At 38.9% G+C, this 20,589-nt stretch overlaps 1 protein-coding gene across 2 annotated transcripts in view; it reads right to left on the bottom strand.

Moving 5' to 3' along the window:
- The window catches only part of Gls (glutaminase), a 71,263-nt gene extending 51,025 nt beyond the window's left edge, over positions 1-20,238 (bottom strand). The window contains exons 1-6 of one of the 2 annotated variants that reach the window (XM_036172955.1): positions 19,605-20,238; positions 8,419-8,515; positions 7,956-8,077; positions 3,291-3,420; positions 2,385-2,464; positions 519-682 (exon numbers count right to left, since the gene is read on the bottom strand). In XM_036172955.1, coding sequence (XP_036028848.1) covers positions 519-682; positions 2,385-2,464; positions 3,291-3,420; positions 7,956-8,077; positions 8,419-8,515; positions 19,605-20,023 — 1,012 coding nt within the window. In that variant the 5' untranslated portion in view covers positions 20,024-20,238. The remainder of the gene's footprint in view (positions 1-518; positions 683-2,384; positions 2,465-3,290; positions 3,421-7,955; positions 8,078-8,418; positions 8,516-19,604) is intronic. The other variant, XM_036172954.1, reaches the window with a different exon arrangement.
- Between the last annotated feature and the right edge of the window lie 351 nt (positions 20,239-20,589).

The raw sequence follows: 20,589 nt of genomic DNA, 5'->3' as shown, positions 1-20,589 counted from the left end.
ATCTAGCTGCTTCACCTTTGCAAACAGGCTCTTTTAGCTGAAATAATTAGCAACACACTGACAATAATTATGATTACCCCAGAACTAAGAGCTGCTCCCATTAAACTGTTCTGAAGTAAATTCTAGGTATTTCCAAATGCTAGCAGAATCCCTGATAAGCAACTATAACGTAACTTATTTATTAATAGACAAGGCCTCACGTAGCAAAGGTTGCCCTCAAATCTGTTATGCAGCTGAGAATGTCCTTAAGGTCCTGGTCCATCTCACCCCATCTCCTATTTGCCAGGATCACAAGCGTACACTGTGCCCAGTCATGGAATGTATTCCTTGCCTTTATCTCTCTACTTTTCTTGCTAATGGTGCAAGATAACCTAAAATAACCATTTTGAAAAGTACGTGAAACTCTATGGTCAACTTTTAAAAATAGGAAAAGGTTTCTACAAAAGCAGAATTCAAATTACTGAGATTTAAACAGAAAAATGAACTACTTCTCCAACCAACTTGTAGGTACTCCTTACCATCTTCATTCAGAAACAGTTTGTTGAATCTCAATCCACTTGGCTCTTTCCCAACATAGCGATGCACATACTCAGTTCCCAAATCATTCACAGCAATGGCATATTTCAGGGGTTTTACACAGGACTGAAGACAAAAGGGAACTTTGGTATCTCCAATAGAATGCCTATTAAAGTCGATTAAAAAAAAAACAATTAGCATCAACTATAAACAGCTGCATGATCGGACTTACTTTTTACATTATAAATTCTAATTCATAAATAATTTTAATTCAACCATGACTGTTGACTTCAACATTAAAGATGTTTAAGAGGTGGCTGGATGACGCTGTATTAAAGGTGCTCACCACCAGGCCTGACAACCAGAGTTTAATCGCTGGGATCCTCATGATAGAGAACAGACTCCTGCAGTTTATCCTGTGACCTCCACAAGGATATGTGTGAGTGCGTGAATATAAACATTAAAAAGAGTTCGTCTAAGAGGGATATTGCAAAGTAAATAGCAAAAGCTTAAAGCAGTCAACAAAGTAAGTTTGGTTCTTTTGTTGTTGTTTTGTTTTTCAAGGCAGGGTTTCTCTGTGTAGTTTTGGTTACTATCCTGGATCTCACTCTGTAGACCAGGCTGGCCTCAAACTCAAAGAGAGAACAAAGTAAGTTTTATCAGATGTTAAATCAGTAATGTTTTTCTTACTACTACCTGTATTCAGAGTAAATTAGGCCTTTAAAAATTATGCCTTAGAAAACTTAACATGTATAATTATAATAAAAAACTACTTTTTATCATAATATAAGGATATTTCAGATTAGACAACTAAGATCACAAACAGATGAAGAAGTTTTCAACTTTACCTTAAAAAGAAAAACGTTTACCTGACTTGTAGCCTTAAACTTTAGGGCATTGCCAAGCATGGTGGAACATGCCGATAATCAAATCAGAAGCAAAGGCTTGAAGATTCAAAGCCTGAGGATAGCCTAGGATTCAGAGTGAGTTCTAGGCCAGCCCAGCTACAAAAAGAAACTATTGATCAAAATTAATAACAAAAAATAAAAACAAAAAAAGGTAAAATTTTATCACTCATATAAAAAAGCTGTATGAACAATACTTACACATTTTTACATTAAGTTGTATTTTCATTTTAAAAAGTAATTTTAAGAAAGGTTTATATTTCTAAGCTAAGTTTTTAGTGGGAAAAACACCTAGATGTATGCCATAATTGTTCTGACATCCAAATTAGAACCTGACAATGACCCTTAATGTCTGACTTCTAGCAAAGTTTTGTTTTTTGTTTTTTGGGGTTTTTTTTGCCTTGAGTTGTGTGTGCATTTGCCTGTAAGTAGGTAGACGTGTGTGCATATATGAGGGCAGTCTGCCATCCAGCTCTGCATCCTCTCCATTTTACCAAAGCAGTCTCCCCTGAACATGGAGCTTGCCTAGTCCCTAGTTTTGTTAGCCTGTTAGTATCGAGGATCTCTCTGCCTCCCTTCCAACTGCTGGAATTACAGGAAGCCACTACATTTGTCTAAGACTTTGTGCCAGAGACCAACTCTGGCCTTCCCACTTGCATACCAAATACTTTATCCACCAAGCCATCACCTCTCAAGGCCCCTCCCTGCCAAAAACAGTTCTTAAAAAAACATTCCCACAGGTTAGCATTTTTCCAAAGGTCTCTCTTAATCTAGGTGTTTAAAATCAAATCACTCTTTACAGTTCTCCCCAACATAACACTTTCTGATAATTCTGCAAGGGGCCTCATTCATCAGCAGCTTGCTTAAAATATAAGCACTTCTCAAATCTAGTTTTGATATGTTTCCAGAAGACTGTGATTTAAGGGTTAAAGTTGTTCTCCATAGATTTTTAAATAAACTTACCTTTGCCCATCTACCGTACAGACAGATACACCCCACAAATCAGGACTGAACTTGGCCAGCTGAGGAATATAGTCAGCAACCTATCCAAAATAGTGGAAAGACATGAAGAGACACAAGATAGGCGGTGTGTTTCCTCTCACTGATGACTAGTTGTTTACAGTACTCAGGAGCATCAGTGTCTTACTTAATGACATTTGTAAAAACTAAGAACACTAATACATAAGCCTGAGAATCAGCATGGCATTAGTGATTTTTGTACCACTCTCTAATTTCCAATACAATCTTTCTTCCTAAAAATGCAGAGACTTTAAAACAAGAACTTAAATACTTTTTTTAAAGGAAAAAAAAAATAAATAAAAAGCTTACAACCTTATACCACTGAGATTATATAAATTAGTCTCAGCTACTACTTGGGGTACTTGGTTGGGAGGACTAATAGATGCCCCATTTGTTGGGGTGAAGGTGTTACAGGTTCTTCTGCAGCACAGGCCAATAGGCTAGGCTCAAACTTGCTTACACAGACGAGGTTTCCTCTGAATTCCTGATCCTTTCTCTCCCTCCTACATGCTGCGAATACAGGTAGGCACTGCCAAGCTTGAATTTATCTGGATAATTTTTTTAAAACTAGAAATATTTTATTTATATTAATGGATATAAGATCTGCAGAAATGTCAAAAGCAATTTTTATTAATTAAAAAAAATGTAAAGCCACTTCAGTTAATTCCCAAATTAATTTTTTAAACTCAGTTTCATTATAGGCAGATAACAAAAAAAGTACTTAGTTTAAAAAGCACCGAATCTAATGGCATGACCTACCAAATTTCTCAATTTGTAAACAAAACACCCAGGTTTATTCTCTTCATATTAAATGTTTATATTAGGAAAATACATGTATCCAAACCTTACCTTTCCTCCAGACTGCTTTTTAGCACTCTCATATAACTCATCAATGTGTGAGGTAAAAGACATAAAGTCAGGAATGACAAACTTTCTTCTGAAGGCTTGTGTTAACAAGACAATGTTGCTTTGAACACACCTGTGGAATGCACAGGAAAACACAGTGAGCGTATTTCCACTGTCAGCACCTGCTAACAGCACTAACTGGGAACAGTAACATTACTGTAAAGGAGGTAAGTTATACAGTCCATTTTAACACATACTCTCCCTGTGTTACTTTCTGTCTGTCCAGCTTATCCTGAACAGATAGACATAAATTAGATGTGTCCAGAATTGTGTCAGATACTAAAACAGCAGTGCATTCTTTGAGGTTTAAGACTAGAACAAGTTTTGTACCCTACTAGAATTGATAAATACTCAACATGAGATCTAGTTAACAAAAATGGGTCTTTACAACACCACAAATGAGGGCTGGAGAGATGGCTCAGAAGTTAAGAACACTGGCTGTTCTTCCAGAGGTCCTGAGTTCAATTCCCAGCACCTCTGTGGTGGCTCATAACCATCTGTAATGAGATCTGGCTCCCTCTTCTGGCCTTCAGGGATACATGCAGGCAGAACATTGTATACATAATAAATAAAACTTTATTTAAAAAAAAAAAAACACCGCAAAAGAGATTATGAATATTTTTCAATTTTACGTAATCTCCAACATATTTTTCTTAGCTTCTATATAACTACTGGGTAGTATTTCACAAAAAGTTAAAATAATTGCATATTTTTTTCATGAATAACACTTTGAAAGCTTCGTAAGATAAAACCAATTTGGTTTGGTCAAACTCAATTTTTGTAAGTGGAAAAACATGGTAAGATGTTAATAAAAGTAATGAATACTTTATAGTTAATTTCTTATGAAGTACTATCATAAATTTTATATTACGAAAACCAAAAGCAAGCTACATGTGAATGTAACACATTACAGAATAAAAAAATGTCTCACTATTAAAAACCATTTCAAAGACACAGTAAACACTCTGATGATTTTAAGCAATACTCTGCTTTCTTCTGAAAAGGATTAAGCCAAAAACATGTTAGTGTAACCTTGAAGAACTTTGTGTGTTGTAGTACATTTTAAACTCTGAGCTGAAGATAGTCTTAAGATTTCTCAGTATCAGTAACTCAGTCACAGAGTATTTAACTGGCAAAGACAACTTGCTACATACATGGACGTCAAGATACAACACAAACTATAATAAATACTTTAAGGCAAGGCCCATAATATGATTTAAAAAAATTACTGGGTAGTGTTGGAGCATGCTTTTAATCCTAGCGCTTGGGAGGGAGGGGCAGGCAGATCTTTTGTTTAAGGCCAGCCTGGACTACACAGTGAGTTCCAGGACAGCCAGGGCTACATAGAGAAACCCTGTCTCAAAAAACACCAAAAACAAGGAAGAAAGAAAGGAAGGAAGGAAAGAGGGAGGGAAGGAGGGAAGGAAAGACAGAGAGACAGAGAGACAGAAAATAATGAAGTCAGACCATTAGTATGAGAAAATATTTATGTAACTGGATTCCTCACAAATAAATGATTATAATACTAAATTAGCATGCTTTGAGGAAAGAGAAAAACAATGGGCATTATTAATGATTGTGTTTAACCTTAAAAATATCAATACTTTCTTAAGAGTGTTCCCAATTCACAGGTAAGCAAATGAAATTAAGAGGTTGAGTAATACACCAATAAAAATTATCACTGATTAAACATTTAATTTTTAAACATCTCAAATAGCTTCTAAAATTCAACTTCCAAAAATAATCAAAGTTGCAAGGGAAATATAACAAGCATACCTTTCTCAAATGAAAAAGCTTAAGATAATTCCTAAAATTAAGTTACTACTTATTTTTAAACCAAATATACTTCATTTTTAAGAAATTACAAATAAAACATGGAAATATCAACCAAATTCAAATTTATCAACCCACACTGTTATTTTAAGTGTTTAAAACTAATCAGGAGGCTGGAGAGATGGCTCAGTTATTGACAGCACTGATTACTTTTCAGGACTCTGGTTCGATTCCCAGCACCCACACAACGGCTCATAGCCATCAGAGTCTATTACACCAATTTCAAGAGATACAACGCCCTCTTCCGGCCTCTGCCCACATGTGGTGCACAGACATACATGCAGGCAGAGCACCCACACACATGAATGCCAAAGTAAAATAAAAGAAACTAACTAGTCAGCACCTTTAGAGAGGAATCACAGTCAACAAAACTGCAAAGAACTGTAGGCACGGTGTTTGTTCTAGCATTAAGATAATCGGCAAAAACCATGTGGAAAGCCTTAAAAGGTAAGTTACCGCGATAGACAATTTTAGTCTTCAGAAGACTCCAACTACATATAATGAGGGGTATTCAAATTTCCCTGGAAATTATTTTAATATGGATATCATCGGTGTACTATAAAATAGAAGTTATTTAAAGTGAACTCCGAGGAAAAAATACTTTTGCCTTTCAGCAAGTAAAAATCTTTCTCTGTGCTTTGATCATTTTCTTAACAATTAAGTCTTACAAATACAATGTACATTAATGTATTACAAAATTTTTCCTCATATAGTTTTTCATTAGTAAGTAATACATAAGTTTTAAGAAAACCAAATAATTACAAATGTAAACCATTTGCTGTCTCTAAAAACAAGTCTATGATCACAAAACTATGATCACACAGAAAACCAGTTCTGTATCTGTGGTCTAAAAATAAATGAATGAGTGAATAAAGAATTTGCTGTTAGCACAAATGTTTTCCTCCTCTTCTAACCTTAATGAATATTAGTATAAAAACACTGACTATATAAACAGGCATAGAGAGCCTCCAATTTTCAAATGTTAAAATTCATTTTGTTCCATGTTAAAAAAGTCATATACAATACTTGTTTCTCTACTATAAAGGCTAAGTAGATTTATTTTAGGTAAAATATCAACACTTTCACTCAAACCTGAATTGTCTACCTTTATAACTATTTCTCTCAGAAGAAAGGAATTCCATGTTTTAACAATTCCTTTCCAGCAATGTGGAGATGAGATTGTTTATTTTTGACAACCTCAAGTAGGTAACTTCGTATACTTGAGATCATAGAAGGAATGTCTCTGGAGTAATCACCTTTCTAAGTGACCCGAAAATGCGCATAGTCAAGTTTTGAATTGAAACAAAATAAAAAATCTTTTGACAATGACTCTCTAGAGACTACTGTGTTTTCATGTCAGGTTGGGTATTGCCTATATTACAATCATAGATTTTTTTTAAAAACTTGAGTTTGTTTAAAGTTGTGGTAATCATTATGTATTAATTCAATTACCAACAGAATTTTATGATTGTGGGTCTTTGGGTTCATAACTGAGAGAATATTTAAATTGTTTTTAATTTCATAATGAAACAATGTTCATAAAGCACATTTTAAAGGTTTAAATGTACAATTTAGTGTTTTCCCTTAAAAATCCAAAGCCAGTTCCCTATACCCATTATTCACAATCTAACCTACCATCAATTAACTATACTCACAGATAAACTAAAGTAACCTTCCAGAAGGCACCATAATCAAGAAAGAGTACTTTGTACAAGTAGTTTCTAAGACAAATCCTACCCCAAAGGCTCAAACCAATCTAGAAGTGAATTCATGCCTTTCACAAAATGAACAGGTCAACAGACTCAACTTCCTAATACCGACTGCAAAGTAAGCTCACCAGCTACACGTTAAAATTGGCTGCATTAAGAGAACCAAGAGCCTTGGTGAGAATTCAGAATTGGCACAAGTGTCACAAGCATGCCAGAAACTTCAGAGAACCTTACTTAAAAACTTACCCCTCCCAGGGACTCTGGTATACCCCAGGAGAGATCTAGAACAAATCATTCAATCCACCAACGAAAAGAAAGGTAATTAAACACACACACACACACACACACACACACACACACACACACACACAAACTTAAGCCTGTAGCTTAGAAAAAAGAACTGTCTTACCGTTGTTTATAATTTTATGCTGCTTTCCATTAACTATTAATAAATTAAAATATTATTTGACTATTTAGGATAAATTATAAACATGTTCTCTATTAAAGCTATTACAAATACAGTAAAGAAGATTAAGAAACAGACATGGAAACTCAGCAATGTTAAAGTGTTCTCATTCAATCAAATCAAGGTTTTAATCTTCAAAGTTGTCTTAAGTTCTCAATTGTTTTCCAAAAAAAAGACAACAACCCAAAACCCATTCATTAATACATTTGAAAAAGAGAATGAGGTCATGCAAACAGATAAATATAAGGTCTACAGAGCTGTCTGAAGTCCTCTTACGCTCATCATCTATATCACCACATGGAAATAAACTTAGACTAAACTGAGAAAGTCAACAACACTGCAGACAGTGGAACACCCAAACAGAATACAATCCCTGGACACAAACAACATTGATAGCAAACTTTCATTACAACAGATTTAAACCCAGTATATAACAGAACTTTAATATATGCCATAACTGTTTTTCAAAGATAATATTTACAGATCCCTTTCCTCAGTAACACTACAGCACTGGTCTTTAAAATGTAAAATCGAGTTTTAAAAGCAAAATCAGCACACAGCATAGCAAATCACCATTAAAGGTTTGGCAGAAATTTTTACTTTTTAAAAAGATCTTTGTCTAGCATGACACCATCTGACGTTGTCTGAAGAGTTAATCTTAACATATCCATACACTCTTTCAACCTGGGATCAGACGTTCGCAATCCTGTAGATTTGAGTGCCTGTTTTTAAAAAAATAAGAGTTTGTAAATATACAGCGTAGATAATGTATATGCTTATTCCAACTATAAGTTTCATTCCTGTATAATAAAGTTTCTACGCAAGACTTGATCATGTATGTGGTATTTATATCACTATTATCCACTTTCTGGACAAGTTTCTCATTGTTTCTTTTTCTTTCACTGATTACCTTGAAGTGAACATGGTAAAAATTTGAAAACAAGAGAAACACTGTCAGAACCTAGAGGTCAGATAAACTTCTAAGACTATATTTCAGCAATAGTGTGTAACTGACTTAATATTACTTCTTTGAACATTGAGAGAAAAAATATTAAAAACTTACTGTAATAAACTTGTGAACAGGTATCTTTTCTTGTCCTTCTGCAATGGTATAGAACAGCAAATCTTCCAAGCTAGGTAACAGACCCTGTTTTATTTTACTAAAGGAGAAAGAAAATAATACAAAATTAATCCTTGTGTGTATAGTCTAATGGATGAAAATCAAGTCCATTATTAAATAACCATGTACCAAACTATAGTTGAGATGATACATTAATAAATACTATAAACATAATAAACACTGATTCACCAGAATCAAATCAGTACCATTAGAAACCACACTGGAAAAAAAAAGTTCAAAAAACATTTAATAGTTTTCAACACCAGGTCATTTTTATTATCACATCCATATATAATTTTAAATCTAGGTTCTGTTTATGAAAGAAGACATACAGTATGTCTCCTAAAGTCTGGGTTATTTCACTTACTATGATGATTTCCAGTGACATGCATTTCCCTATAAATATGACTTCACTGTATTTTACAGTTCAATAAAATGCCACACGGGACATTTGCTTTATCTACCTGATGGGTATCAACACAGTTACACTTCCTGGATAAAAGCCATGGTTGTGTTGAGTCTGAATGGGACTGTAATCATGAACTCCTGACAGAATGTAAGCACTTAATTGATAGTAACTCTAGTGCTTATCTTTTCTCCATGTGCATATATGTGTGCAAGTGTCTGCAGAGGCCAGAAGAGGGCAGCAGATATCATGGACCTGGAGTTAGATCAGTTGTGAGCTTCCTGACTTACAGACTGGGAACCAAACTTGGGTCCTCTGTAGTAATAATATCAAGTGCTTTTAACCACTGGGTCATCTCTCCATCTCTTATAGTTAATTCTTGTATTTTTGGTTGTGAGCCTAGCCTTTAACGGCTGAGCCATCTCTCCAGCCCTCTTGTTAATTCTAAAGCAATGTACACTTACATTAATAACAAACAAACAAAAACAAAAACTTCACATATCATAGAGTATTAGAAGAAAATGTTACCAACAATACTACAACTTAAAACTAATTTAACAAAACTATGCTAAGAGTAACCAAACTTCTAAACGGGAAAGCAATCTTTCCTATCTACTGAACAGCCTTTAAGTAAACAAATTGTCACACACTACTTTAATGTATTCTGGGTGGAAAGGTTTCAGAACTCAAAACATACTCCATTATTCCAATTATCAATCACTGTCATAAATATTATAATGGTAACAACCACAGGTCTGAGCAAGGCATATAACTGACACCTGCAAGCCCAGTACTGGAAAGCTCAGATAGGAAGATCTCCCTGAATTCAAAGCCAGCCTGATTACAGAGGGAAATCTAGGCCAGTATGTGCTTCAGTTGAGACGGTCTCTAAACAGAAAAGAATGGCAGCTCTAAGGCAGACCAATCCACACTGCCTACCTACCATGATTCATACACACACACACACACACACACACACACACACACACACACACACACACACACACACGGGAGAAATATATAACTCTACTGAAGAAAGCAAAAGAAAAAAGAAAGAAAGAAAAGAAAAGAGAAAGAAACAGAATACTAATTCTTAAATGTCATCAATTCTAGAGTAGTAAGTATAACAGCAACTTTCATGGGTACATTGCTCATTTAAAAAAAGTAACAGATCATGTCTGTCTGTAACTGTTTCTGTGTTGTTGAAAAGACCTTTTCTACATGTCTAAATGATTCCTGGATTTAAAGATTATGTAACAGTTCTGAACTAGGATTTCATTATTTCCTATTGAAATTACTTCTCAGTCTCCTAGTATGATACATATAGCGTGATGCACACACAAACACCCCTCTTTGAAAAGACAAAACAGCTGACTCATAAGCATGCTCATTAATACACAGAACATATAAAATTTCTCCTAAAAGAAACATCAATATTGGCATCAATAACATTTATATTTATTTTCAAAACACTGTTGTGCCAACCTTAAAGGCTTTTAAATTTGTGTATTAATGTTGTGAGTGCAAGTAGACATGTCATGAAGGAAGTCTGAAAACAACTCTGCCGAGTCAGTTCTCTCCCTATGGAGTTTCCAATGATCCTACTCAGGTTTCTCAGCTTCGGTGGCAATGCTTTTATTGGAGAGGTGGGGCGGCTATCACCTCTAAAAGTATATCAATTTATCAATACTAGTATGTTTTAAAAATCAACCTTTGTAAAATGCTAATGACAAATCCTCTCATAATTTTGACCTTAGACAGCTTTTTTTAAAAAGCACCTACAATATTTTAGTAACAGAAAATCACTTACATACTGTGCTGTTTTATGAATACTCTTATTTAATCTGTTCTAATTAATGATCTAGTGACAGAAATACAAGTCTTACAAAAATATTACATAATTTCTGGTACTAAACAAATTTACTTGCTGACAAAAATGAGTAACACTAGCTCTATCCACAGAGGGAGAATGATACTAACTCAGAGAGGGTAAGAACCTTCCCAAGGTTGCACAACAGCAGAAATGAATTTTGAATGTATTTCTCTGAATGTGGGATTCAAATTTACTACGGCATTACTCTGACTTATTACCTAATTGCACTTTTCCAAAGCACAAGCATATTTTCTAGGTTTTATCCTGATCTAATAGCTTTAAACAAGAGTTCAATAATACTGATGACCCAATATTTAAATAAAAATTAAACCAGCTGTCAAAATCAGTGAATAGTAACATACCAATTATTTACAGAAAATGGTTTCTCAGATAAAACTTTAGATAATGGCAGTTTATTACTTTAAAAACTGCAGAATAAGCTTTCTACATATTTATCACACCAGTAAATGGTATTTACTTTGCCTAAAAGCTATGTAAATAACACTAAGCATGCACTTTTCACTTATGGCACAGAGTGAAAAAATGAAAACGGTTCTTTATTGCCATGGCTAGCAAACTAAGTAAATGCTTACTTGCTTAGAAGAGGAAAACTAATTTGTATCCATAGGATACATGCCCAAGGTACACGACCATAAAACTGTAAAGACTAAAATTGAGCTCGTACCTGTAATCCCTGCACTCAGGAGGCCAGAGACCCCAGGATTCAAAATTCAAGGCCAGCCAGGGCTACAGAGCAAGTAAGCCTGTCCCCTGCCCCCCAGAAACCCCCCCAGAAATGCCTATAGCTTGTACCAAACACACACCAAAGAGTGTCCTTGCCTGATACTTACTTCTCTTCTCTAAATTATTACCTTTATGGTATCACAACCATGTGTTTTACTATTAGAACTGAGAAGCTAAACACTATTATATGCTAGATGACTATTTTTTCTGCCTTATCATAGTCTCAGCTGTCAACTTGACATAAATTTAGTCACCTGGGAAGAGGGATCCTCAACTAAAGAGCAGAGCAGATTGGCCTATGGTCATGTCTATGAGACATTTTCTTAATTTCTAGTTGAAGTAGGGGTTCCAACCTATCCATCCCTGGGCAAGTGGACCTGAACCTTCTCAAAAAGGCACCACCGGAGAAGACAGTAGTCTTCCTCTGTGGTTTCTGCTCTAAGCTCTGGCCTTAACCTGTAAGATGAAATAAATCCTTTCTATTTCCTGCCCAATTTACTTTTGGTTATGGTGCTACGCTGGCTAGTTACACGCCAACTTGACAAAAACTGGAGTCATTGGGAGTCAGAGACCTCAACTGAGAAAATGCCCCGTCAGATTGGCTGGTGGGCAAGCCTATGGTACATTTTCTCGATTAATGACTGATGTGCTTAGGCAGGTGGTTTGGGATGGTGTAGGGAAGCATCCCTGAGGAGCAATCCTCAGCAGCCCTCCATGGCCTCTGATCAGTCCCTGCCCTGACTCCCCTGATGATGAACTGTGATATGCAAGGGTAAGCCAAATAAACCCTGTCCTCCCAAGCAGCTTTTGGTCATGGTGTTTAATCACATTAGAAACCTGAACTATATAAGAAATGTGTATTTCACAGCAACAGAAACCGAACTAAGAATTGTTAAAACAATCTTTTACAAAGCAAGGAGATTATTTTACAACAAATAGTACTTTGGTACCATTACAGTTGACTTATTCAGAACTAAATTACAGGAAGAAGTTAATAAAAAACAGACTTCAGTTATAAGTAAGGAAAAATGAAATAGCTCTGAAAATATGAGTGGCCCTTTTCAGGTGTGAACTCTTGTTGTCAAAGTATTTAAATGGAAGTAACAAACAATCTTTTTTTTTCTAGTATTTTTATTTGGTTGTTCAAGACAGGGTTTCTCTGTGTAGCTTTACACCTTTCCTGGATCTCGCTCTGTAGATCAGGCTGGCCTCGAACTCACAGAGATCCGCTTGGCTCTGCCTCCCAAGTGCTGGGATTACAGGTGTGGGCCATCACCACCCGGCACAAACAATCTTTACAGAACATAACAGAAGGAGGCGGACAGCAGATGGAGAGATGAATTTTTAAGGTCTCTCCCAAACCTAAATCTAAAAAAGACCAATTAATTCAATAAACTGTCTCCCAGAACTGTCAACAGCAGTTGGTGGCGTACTATGAACTTGGTTAGGTAATACACTCTTCTGGAATATTTTGTGAAAAACACAAAATGAAGTAGAATTAAATGATCTTTGAAGTCATTTTCTAATTCCAATTGTTAATGAATTGCTTAAAATCATGTCATAAGCTAATAAAATCATAATTTTACTCACTTAGTATTTACATATCCTTATTTTACAAGTACATTCTTAACGTAAAAACTATGGGTGATACTTAATGTCGTAATTTTCTTGGTGCAATACCTACTTATTATTCTTATACAACCAGAAATGAGGTATCAGGCTAGCAGCAGGTTATCAAAACTGAAAGGGGTCTTCCCTTTTTTAAGATGTTTTCACACACAAGGGAAATCCTGCTCAGAAGCAACTGTTGAGAGGCAGGAAAACCATGTCCGTAAGAGCAGCTAATACTGCCATTTTTGCTCTGTCCATCTATTACTCTTCCTAAGTTTTCTTTAAAACTTAATATCATACAGTTCACAGAAAATGTTGTATTCTAATGATCTTAGTACTCCATTTCCTTACAGCTTTAAGAAATGGTTAATGTACTTAACTTTAACTAACACATTGATGCTAAGTATGGGAACCCATTACAGCTAGCTATATTTCAGCACAGGAGCAAACAAACTACAGGAGGACCATCCCTTTCTATAAATCTTGCTCCAATATGTAAGATACTGTACTAACAATATTGGGGATAAATTTTTCTAGATTTCAGTTTGTTAGCCTAGATTACTAAAATAATGAATAATTTATGAGTTCCTAAGTTAAAAAATATTCTCCAAAAAGTCTGTACTGCTTTAGTTAACTCCTATCCAAAAAAAAAAAAAAAAAAAAAAAATCCAGTTTGTCAAACTATCAAGAGAAGTTTAAAATCTTTAAAACTGTACCAGAAATGAGTAGATGAAAATATATTCCCAATCCCCGAAATTATCAAATTGGTATTCATTATACCAAAACAAGCTCTATGCTTTCAAAGTAATACTGTCATATAAACTTTTCTTTAGAAATCAGTAAAGAATGCTGAATGCCACATACCAGAGAATGGGCACCTCCCAAAGGAGACCATTTCACTCCAACTGTCATTAGAAAACGTGGAGTTCAGACATTATTTGTGCAGTATTTCATAACCAAGTCAATTTTAAAATGGAATAGGGTAAAATTGGGAGTAAATGTCTCTATGTGCAACCATGTACAACACTGACAGACACCAATAATCACAAATTTTAAAAATGTATTTGTTCTCTCAGCTTTAAGTGTTTCTCTTACAGTAGGTAACTTAGGTGAAAATGTCCACATAACTATATAATATGCCCTTGATTTATATAGGATTTGATATTTAAAGAATGTTTTTTCATCTCAAATATTACAAGACTATAGTAAGTTTTTTTTTAAATTATTGATTTCAAATGTCTTAAAAACTGAAGAAACCCAAGTATCTTCATAAACTTGCTCTTGAAGGTAACATTTACTTCTCAGAGGAAAACAATACCCTTCCTCCTTTTTGGCTAGGTATCATTGCCTCATTAAAAAAAAAAAAAAGGATGAAATTGAGGCTAGAGAGATGCTCATGGTAAAGAGAACTTGTTGCTCTTGCAGGACACAGGTTCAATTCCCAGCATCCACAGAGTGTCTTACAGCAATCCATTACCCCAGTTCCAAGGGATCCAAAGCCCTCTTCTGACTTGAGAGGCATGTGTACATACATGCATGCAGGCAAAATGCATTGAAAAATAATATTTTTTTAAAGGCGAAATTCTACTTGGTAGCTCCCTAATTTTGTTGGTGGCAGACTTCTCAATAAAACACGCTGCAAGCAAGAAGCTAAAATTCAGGATTCAAATGTCTGTGTTCAGTGAACTTTATGTAAAGTTGTTTAGATTATTTTGCAGTTACTTACAGATCATAAACAAGTTTAATGTAAATATTAGGCTTCAAAGGTATGACAGTTACTGGCACTTTCTTCTCTTCCCAATAAAACTACAGGGTTTAAAGGTAGTTTAGCAGCATAACGTGCATGTATGTGCAACATCTAGGCTTAATCCTCTGCGTTGTAACAAACAAACGTACAGGAGAAAGCCTGGCTTATTTACTCCTAGGGAAATCACAAACAAGTGATAACTAAGAAGCACAAAAGAAAAAACTAGATATTCTTTAGACTTTAACTCTAAGAGAATGGTAAGTATTTTCAAAAGACTACTATTTTGAGTTTGTCCTTGTGAGTGTATATGCTCCGGCACGTGCAGGTGCCTGCAGAAGCCAGGCGTGGTGTTGGGTCTCCTGGAATTACAGGGCTAGACATAAGATGCTGGGCTCTGAACTCTGATCCTCTGGAAGAGCAGTAAGTACTCCTCTTAACCACTGAGTCACATCTCCAGCCCTGAATCGTAAATGTCAACCCTTAGAAATTAAAAGTAGATGAAACTGTTTTTATTATCCAATACCAAAATATATTATCTACATCTGCCAAACACTAAATTTCATTTTCAGTACTGTCTGAGGTACATATTATTAAATCTTACTTTGAAATTCAATTTCCACAAAAGACAATACAATAATTTTTGTGCTTCTCACATTCTATTTACTAAAAGTAGAAACTATGAAAATATGCCACACCTTTTGAAGCTAGGTGAAATCACTTTTGTGTGCACTTTATTTTTAAATTTAAATATTCTTATGTAATTAAAAGCATATTTTTTAAATTCCAGACTTCCTGGAGACATGCAAACGTATTTATTGCATAAGGGGCATATAGTTTTTTAGCAACTACTAAACTGCTCTCCAAAATAGTGAACAAATTTACACTTTCACACCAGCATTGCAGGAGATTCTCCCTCCTACCACTTTGGGATCATCATACTTAACACCTGTCAAAATGATGGAAAACGGTCTCATGCCTACTTTAACAGAATGTTTTCAATAATGCACCCTATAAAAATTAGGTTTGTGAAAAGTACATACTAGTATTTCATTTACCTAATCCCTTTTCCTAATAAAATGTCCAAACCAAAGGTAATATACATAAACACATAAACACACACACACACACCCCAGACTTCCCTAAGGATCATTCACTAAAATAAAGACCTTTCTGGGCTTTGCTGAAATTAAGAATATTAATTAGCAGAGAAGACATAAATCTGATTTTTTTTTTTTTTTGGTTTTTTGAGACAGGGTTTCTCTGTGTAGCTTTGTGCCTTTCCTGGAACTCGATTTGTAGACCAGGCTGGCCTTGAACTCACGGAGATCCACCTGCCTCTGCCTCCCCAGTGCTGGGATTAAAGGTGTGCGCCGCCGCCGCCACCACCACCCGGCCTGATTTCTTTTTAAAGTATCTGTTAAGCCAGCATGCAAGTTAACCAAAGTTCTTAATGCCACAACACATTTGTAATTGATAATGTTCATTCCAGTCCATGTTGTTTTCTGAAAGTGATACCCTTCATTAAGATATTAAATTCAATTTCAATGTACAAAACAGACAATTGGGGGAAATGATGAAATTAGCAATACAAATTTTAAATTTCAAGTCATGTCAAATATAAATGCAAAGGCAGAGCCTGGCTTAAGAACTACGGTATTGAGTTAGGGATTTAGCTCAATGGCAGAGCGCTTGCTAAGCTCAAGGCCCTGGGTTCGGTCCTCAGCTGGGGGGGTGGGGGAGACACGATACCTAGGGTATTACCTGTACAAAGATCAGTATCAAAGCTAAATGGAATCCTGTTGAGAAGGTAAAGAGGGAAAGGAGTAAAGACCTCAGTGAGGAAGGAAGAAGGAAGGAAGGAAGGGGCCAGGAAAGCAGACCTAACAACTCTTTTAAAATGAACAGAAGCAAGCCAAGCCGTCTGGTTTCTAATGATGGAAGGAATGGGGAACAAAAGCAAGACCACTGCAGAGACGGCCTGAGCAAAGATCATCATGCTTATCTACAAGCTATCAAATGAACCTGTCATGGTACAACCTCAGACTGAAGGTCTGTGGACAAACTTCCGCCTACAGGTGACATGGTTCAAAGAGTTTTACTAGCTTTTGGGAAAAAATTAAGTAGACAATTTGGTTATCTTCCAATACCTACAATTTAAGATAAGGTTAATAAAATAGAAGGTCCGAGCCGAGGAAAGACAAGCAATATGAACTAATGAGAGTGCCGTGGTTAAGCATTAAGTTTGCTCTGACCTTATTGCCCAACAAAGTTTAAAAATGTGAACTGTACATCGTCTCGTGTAAGACATGTTTCTTTCAAGACAAACTTTTTCTGGGAACTAAAAATAAAGACTGTCACAGGAGTCTGAAATTCAAATATCAACACCTACAACAGGTTTTTAAAGTAAAAGAAGAAATGCTTATTTAGTGAATAAAGCTGTGTAATTGTTCTAAGCCTTGTATAAAATAGCAACTCTTATTTTCACATGGCTATTTCTTAGTAGCACTATAACCCCTGGCGGACATAAGTGCTGGCAAGGCAGATGGACCGCTGCTGACTGGGGAAGGCCTGTGCTGGGGAGGGGCACTTAGAAGGGATAAAAAGCATCTAGAAAGGTCAACTAGGAGCTGACCTCCTAGAGTGAGAGAAATGCTTCTCACGTGGAAAATGAAGCACTCAAGAGGAAAACTTTACTTTTGGAAAGCAGATCACACAGAAACTTCAACCAAATTATGATACTGTCTATCTTCCCTTTACATAAATTCATGACAGTGTGGTTTGAACCTTGACAAAAGGTTCTCTCAGGACTATCATCCTTTTTTAATTGATTCTGAACCTTTTTAGTTATCTAAATTTTGGTGCAAATACACACACACACACACACACACACACACACACACACACCCCGCTAGTCTAGTCCCTTAACTAAAGTCAACAAGGTTATCTTATTGGCACTTCACACTCTCCAGGAATCTGAGCAAACCTTGGGGAATTCCCTCCCTAAACTGGCTTCTTCTGCTGGGCAAGATGAGGGGGGACAGAATGGAACATAAGCCAAAATAGCATTCCTAAGTTACAGCTTTTAAGATGATTTATTAATATTATTAATAGGGCAATGAAACCAGAAACTTTTGGAGAAACCAAACACGAAAGTTCATTTTCCTATCTGACTTTTAAAAAAAGGACACTGGAGCCATTATGGGGGGTGGAGGTGGGGTGTCACAGAACCAGACATACTTTTAATAGAAAGCATCTCCTATTCTGCAGCCTGTGAATATTAACTTCTAAATGGTAGTAAATGCACTTTGCAATTCTCTTAAATGTAAACACGTGTTTTGTGCCACAAGCCTGGTAAGCCAGATGGTAAGGTGAGCCCTGTATGTGATTAAACATGCATAATACACATTCTACTTTCTAAAACATTAGAGGTGTAATTTAACCATGGTCTAGGTTTAAAAAACAAAACACTAAAAGGGATTTGAGTTATCTAATCCAACACATTTCAATAATGGTCATCAAGCTAGTTTGTGGCACAAAACCATTATCACACAATACCACAAATTTTGTTCATCGTTAAATGCTTTTTTTGTTTGTTTGTTTTGGTTTGAAATAACACTTTTCACTCTGGGAAAATAACCAGGAATGTTTTAGGAAGGTCCCCACATCAATTACAGGAAACATGAAACAGGCCTGAGCTTGAGGTTATAAAATTCACACTTTCAATTTGACTTAAGCCACTGTGCAGAGCTGGAAAGAGGATAAAATGCAAAAACAGGACACGCCATGTCAGTATAAAGTCAGAAAAATAGGATACAGGAAAAGCCTAAAGGTCAACGTTTACCTGGTTGGGAAAACTAAATCTATTTATAGTATAGAAAAGCATTCAGGACAGTGTCATATTTAAGAAAACTCAATCTTGTTTAGGCTAAATTCCCACACTACATACACAATGAAGTGTGGGAGCATCCTATCACAATGAAGTGCCCCAAACTACTTAGATTTTTGCATGCTTACGTCACACTTCATTTTTGCTCTCTTTTAAAAAAAAGGGGGGGGGGGGCTGTCAACCTCCCAGAAGACATCCGACAAGCTACGGCTGGTCCCCGTAGGAACAGGTGGTCCGTGCTGCGTGCCTCATCCTCTAGGCCACATGTCCCTATTCCGCCTAATCTCATTTCTGAAGCATTATTTCCGGTGGCCCAGATGGCTCTACGCACGCCAGAAAGATCCACCTCAGAAGGATTAAGAGCCCTCGGCCACATCTGGCATCCAGTGGGATGGCGGCAGAGGCTTAGAGGAGGCAGGCCGGGGGGAAAGAGGGCCTGGAAAATAAAAAAAGGTGAGTCGGGAGGGTAGAGGCCCCCTCTACGCCCGACTCCTCCATGTCACGCGCTGGCGATGGGATGCTCGTGTGGCATCACCCTCGCGGAGCCCAGGAGGGAGGCGGGCCGGGGTTGCGGCCGCCGGCCGGGGCAGGCAGGGGCTGCAAGCAGGCCAGCCCCGCAGGGCGCTCGCCGGCCGTCCCGGGGCGACCCGCGCGGGCGGGCGGGCGCCGAAGGGGAAGTGGGAGCAGGCGGAGGGGCGCGGGCGGGGCCGGGCGGGCCTGATCACATGGCGCAGCCGTCGCAGGCCGCCTGGCATCGTTTTCTTTCTCTTCCGCGAACCCCGGGCTGCCATAGCGCCCCGCCAACGCCCACCGCCCACCGCCCCGGGCCGGGACCCCTCCTCGGCTCACCCACGCCACTCACTTGTCGCCCGCGGCCACCATCTCCTTGCCCTCGCTGTTGCCGAACGCGTCCGTCTCCCCCGGGCTGTCCTTGGGGCCCGGGGCTGGGGAGGCTGCGGGCGGCGACGCCCCGGGCTGTGGCTGCTGTTGCGGCTGCTGCTGCGGCGGCGGCGACGGCGCGCCTCCCTTGCCGAGCTCCTGCAGGATCTCCGAGGGCGAGCTGGACAGGCCGCCGGCGCCCGGGCCCTTGGCGCGGCCGCCCCCGCCCCACCACGGGTGGAGTCGCGCGGCGGCCACCAGGCCCGGGGCCGGCCGGCTCCCGCCCCGGGGCCGCCGGCAGAGCGTGCCGAGGGGCTGCGCGCGCCGCAGGGCGGCTCCGACGGCGGCGGGCGGCCGCAGGAGCAGCTCGCGCAGCATCGCCGAGCCTCGCAGCCGCATCATGCCGCCGGCGCCCGCTCGTCAGTAGAGGATGCTCCGGGCGTGGGCGGACGCGCTCCTCCCGGCACGGGCTCCCAGAGAGGACTGAGAAGAGAAAGGGTCCACGGCGGGGTGTGGCCCCGCTCCGCCGCTGTCGCCGCCGCCGCCGCCGAGCCTGCCGGTTGCCGCCGCTGCCGCTGCTCTGGCCGCCGCGGGCTCCGCACTGAGACGGACGCGCAGGGGAGGGCTGGAGACATTCCGCGCTCCCCAGCCTGGGGGGGGGCGGGCGGACGCCGGCGCCCCGCCCTCCGCGCGCTCTGCCATTGGCTCAGCCTGCCGACCTCGCTCCGGATTGGCCAGGGCATCTGTCAAGTTCGTCTCGGCGCCCGTGCGCAGTCCCGCGGGGTCCGGGAGGGCGGGGAGAAGGGCGCCTGACGTGTGTGGCCGCCGCCGCCGCCGCCGGCGGGGCTCCCCTCCCCTCGGGCCGCCTGAGGCCACGCGGGGCGAGGGCCGCCGCTCCGGAGTCTAGCCGTTCACCAGGCAGGTGCGCTCCCGAGGCCGCCGGGGCCGCCGGGACGCTCGAGTGCGAG

This window comes from Onychomys torridus, chromosome 23 (genome assembly GCF_903995425.1).
Source record: "Onychomys torridus chromosome 23, mOncTor1.1, whole genome shotgun sequence".
In the NCBI taxonomy this organism is placed as follows: Eukaryota; Metazoa; Chordata; class Mammalia; order Rodentia; family Cricetidae; genus Onychomys; species Onychomys torridus.
Note: the sequence above shows the minus strand (reverse complement) of the source record. Positions and strands in the feature narration are given on the sequence as shown.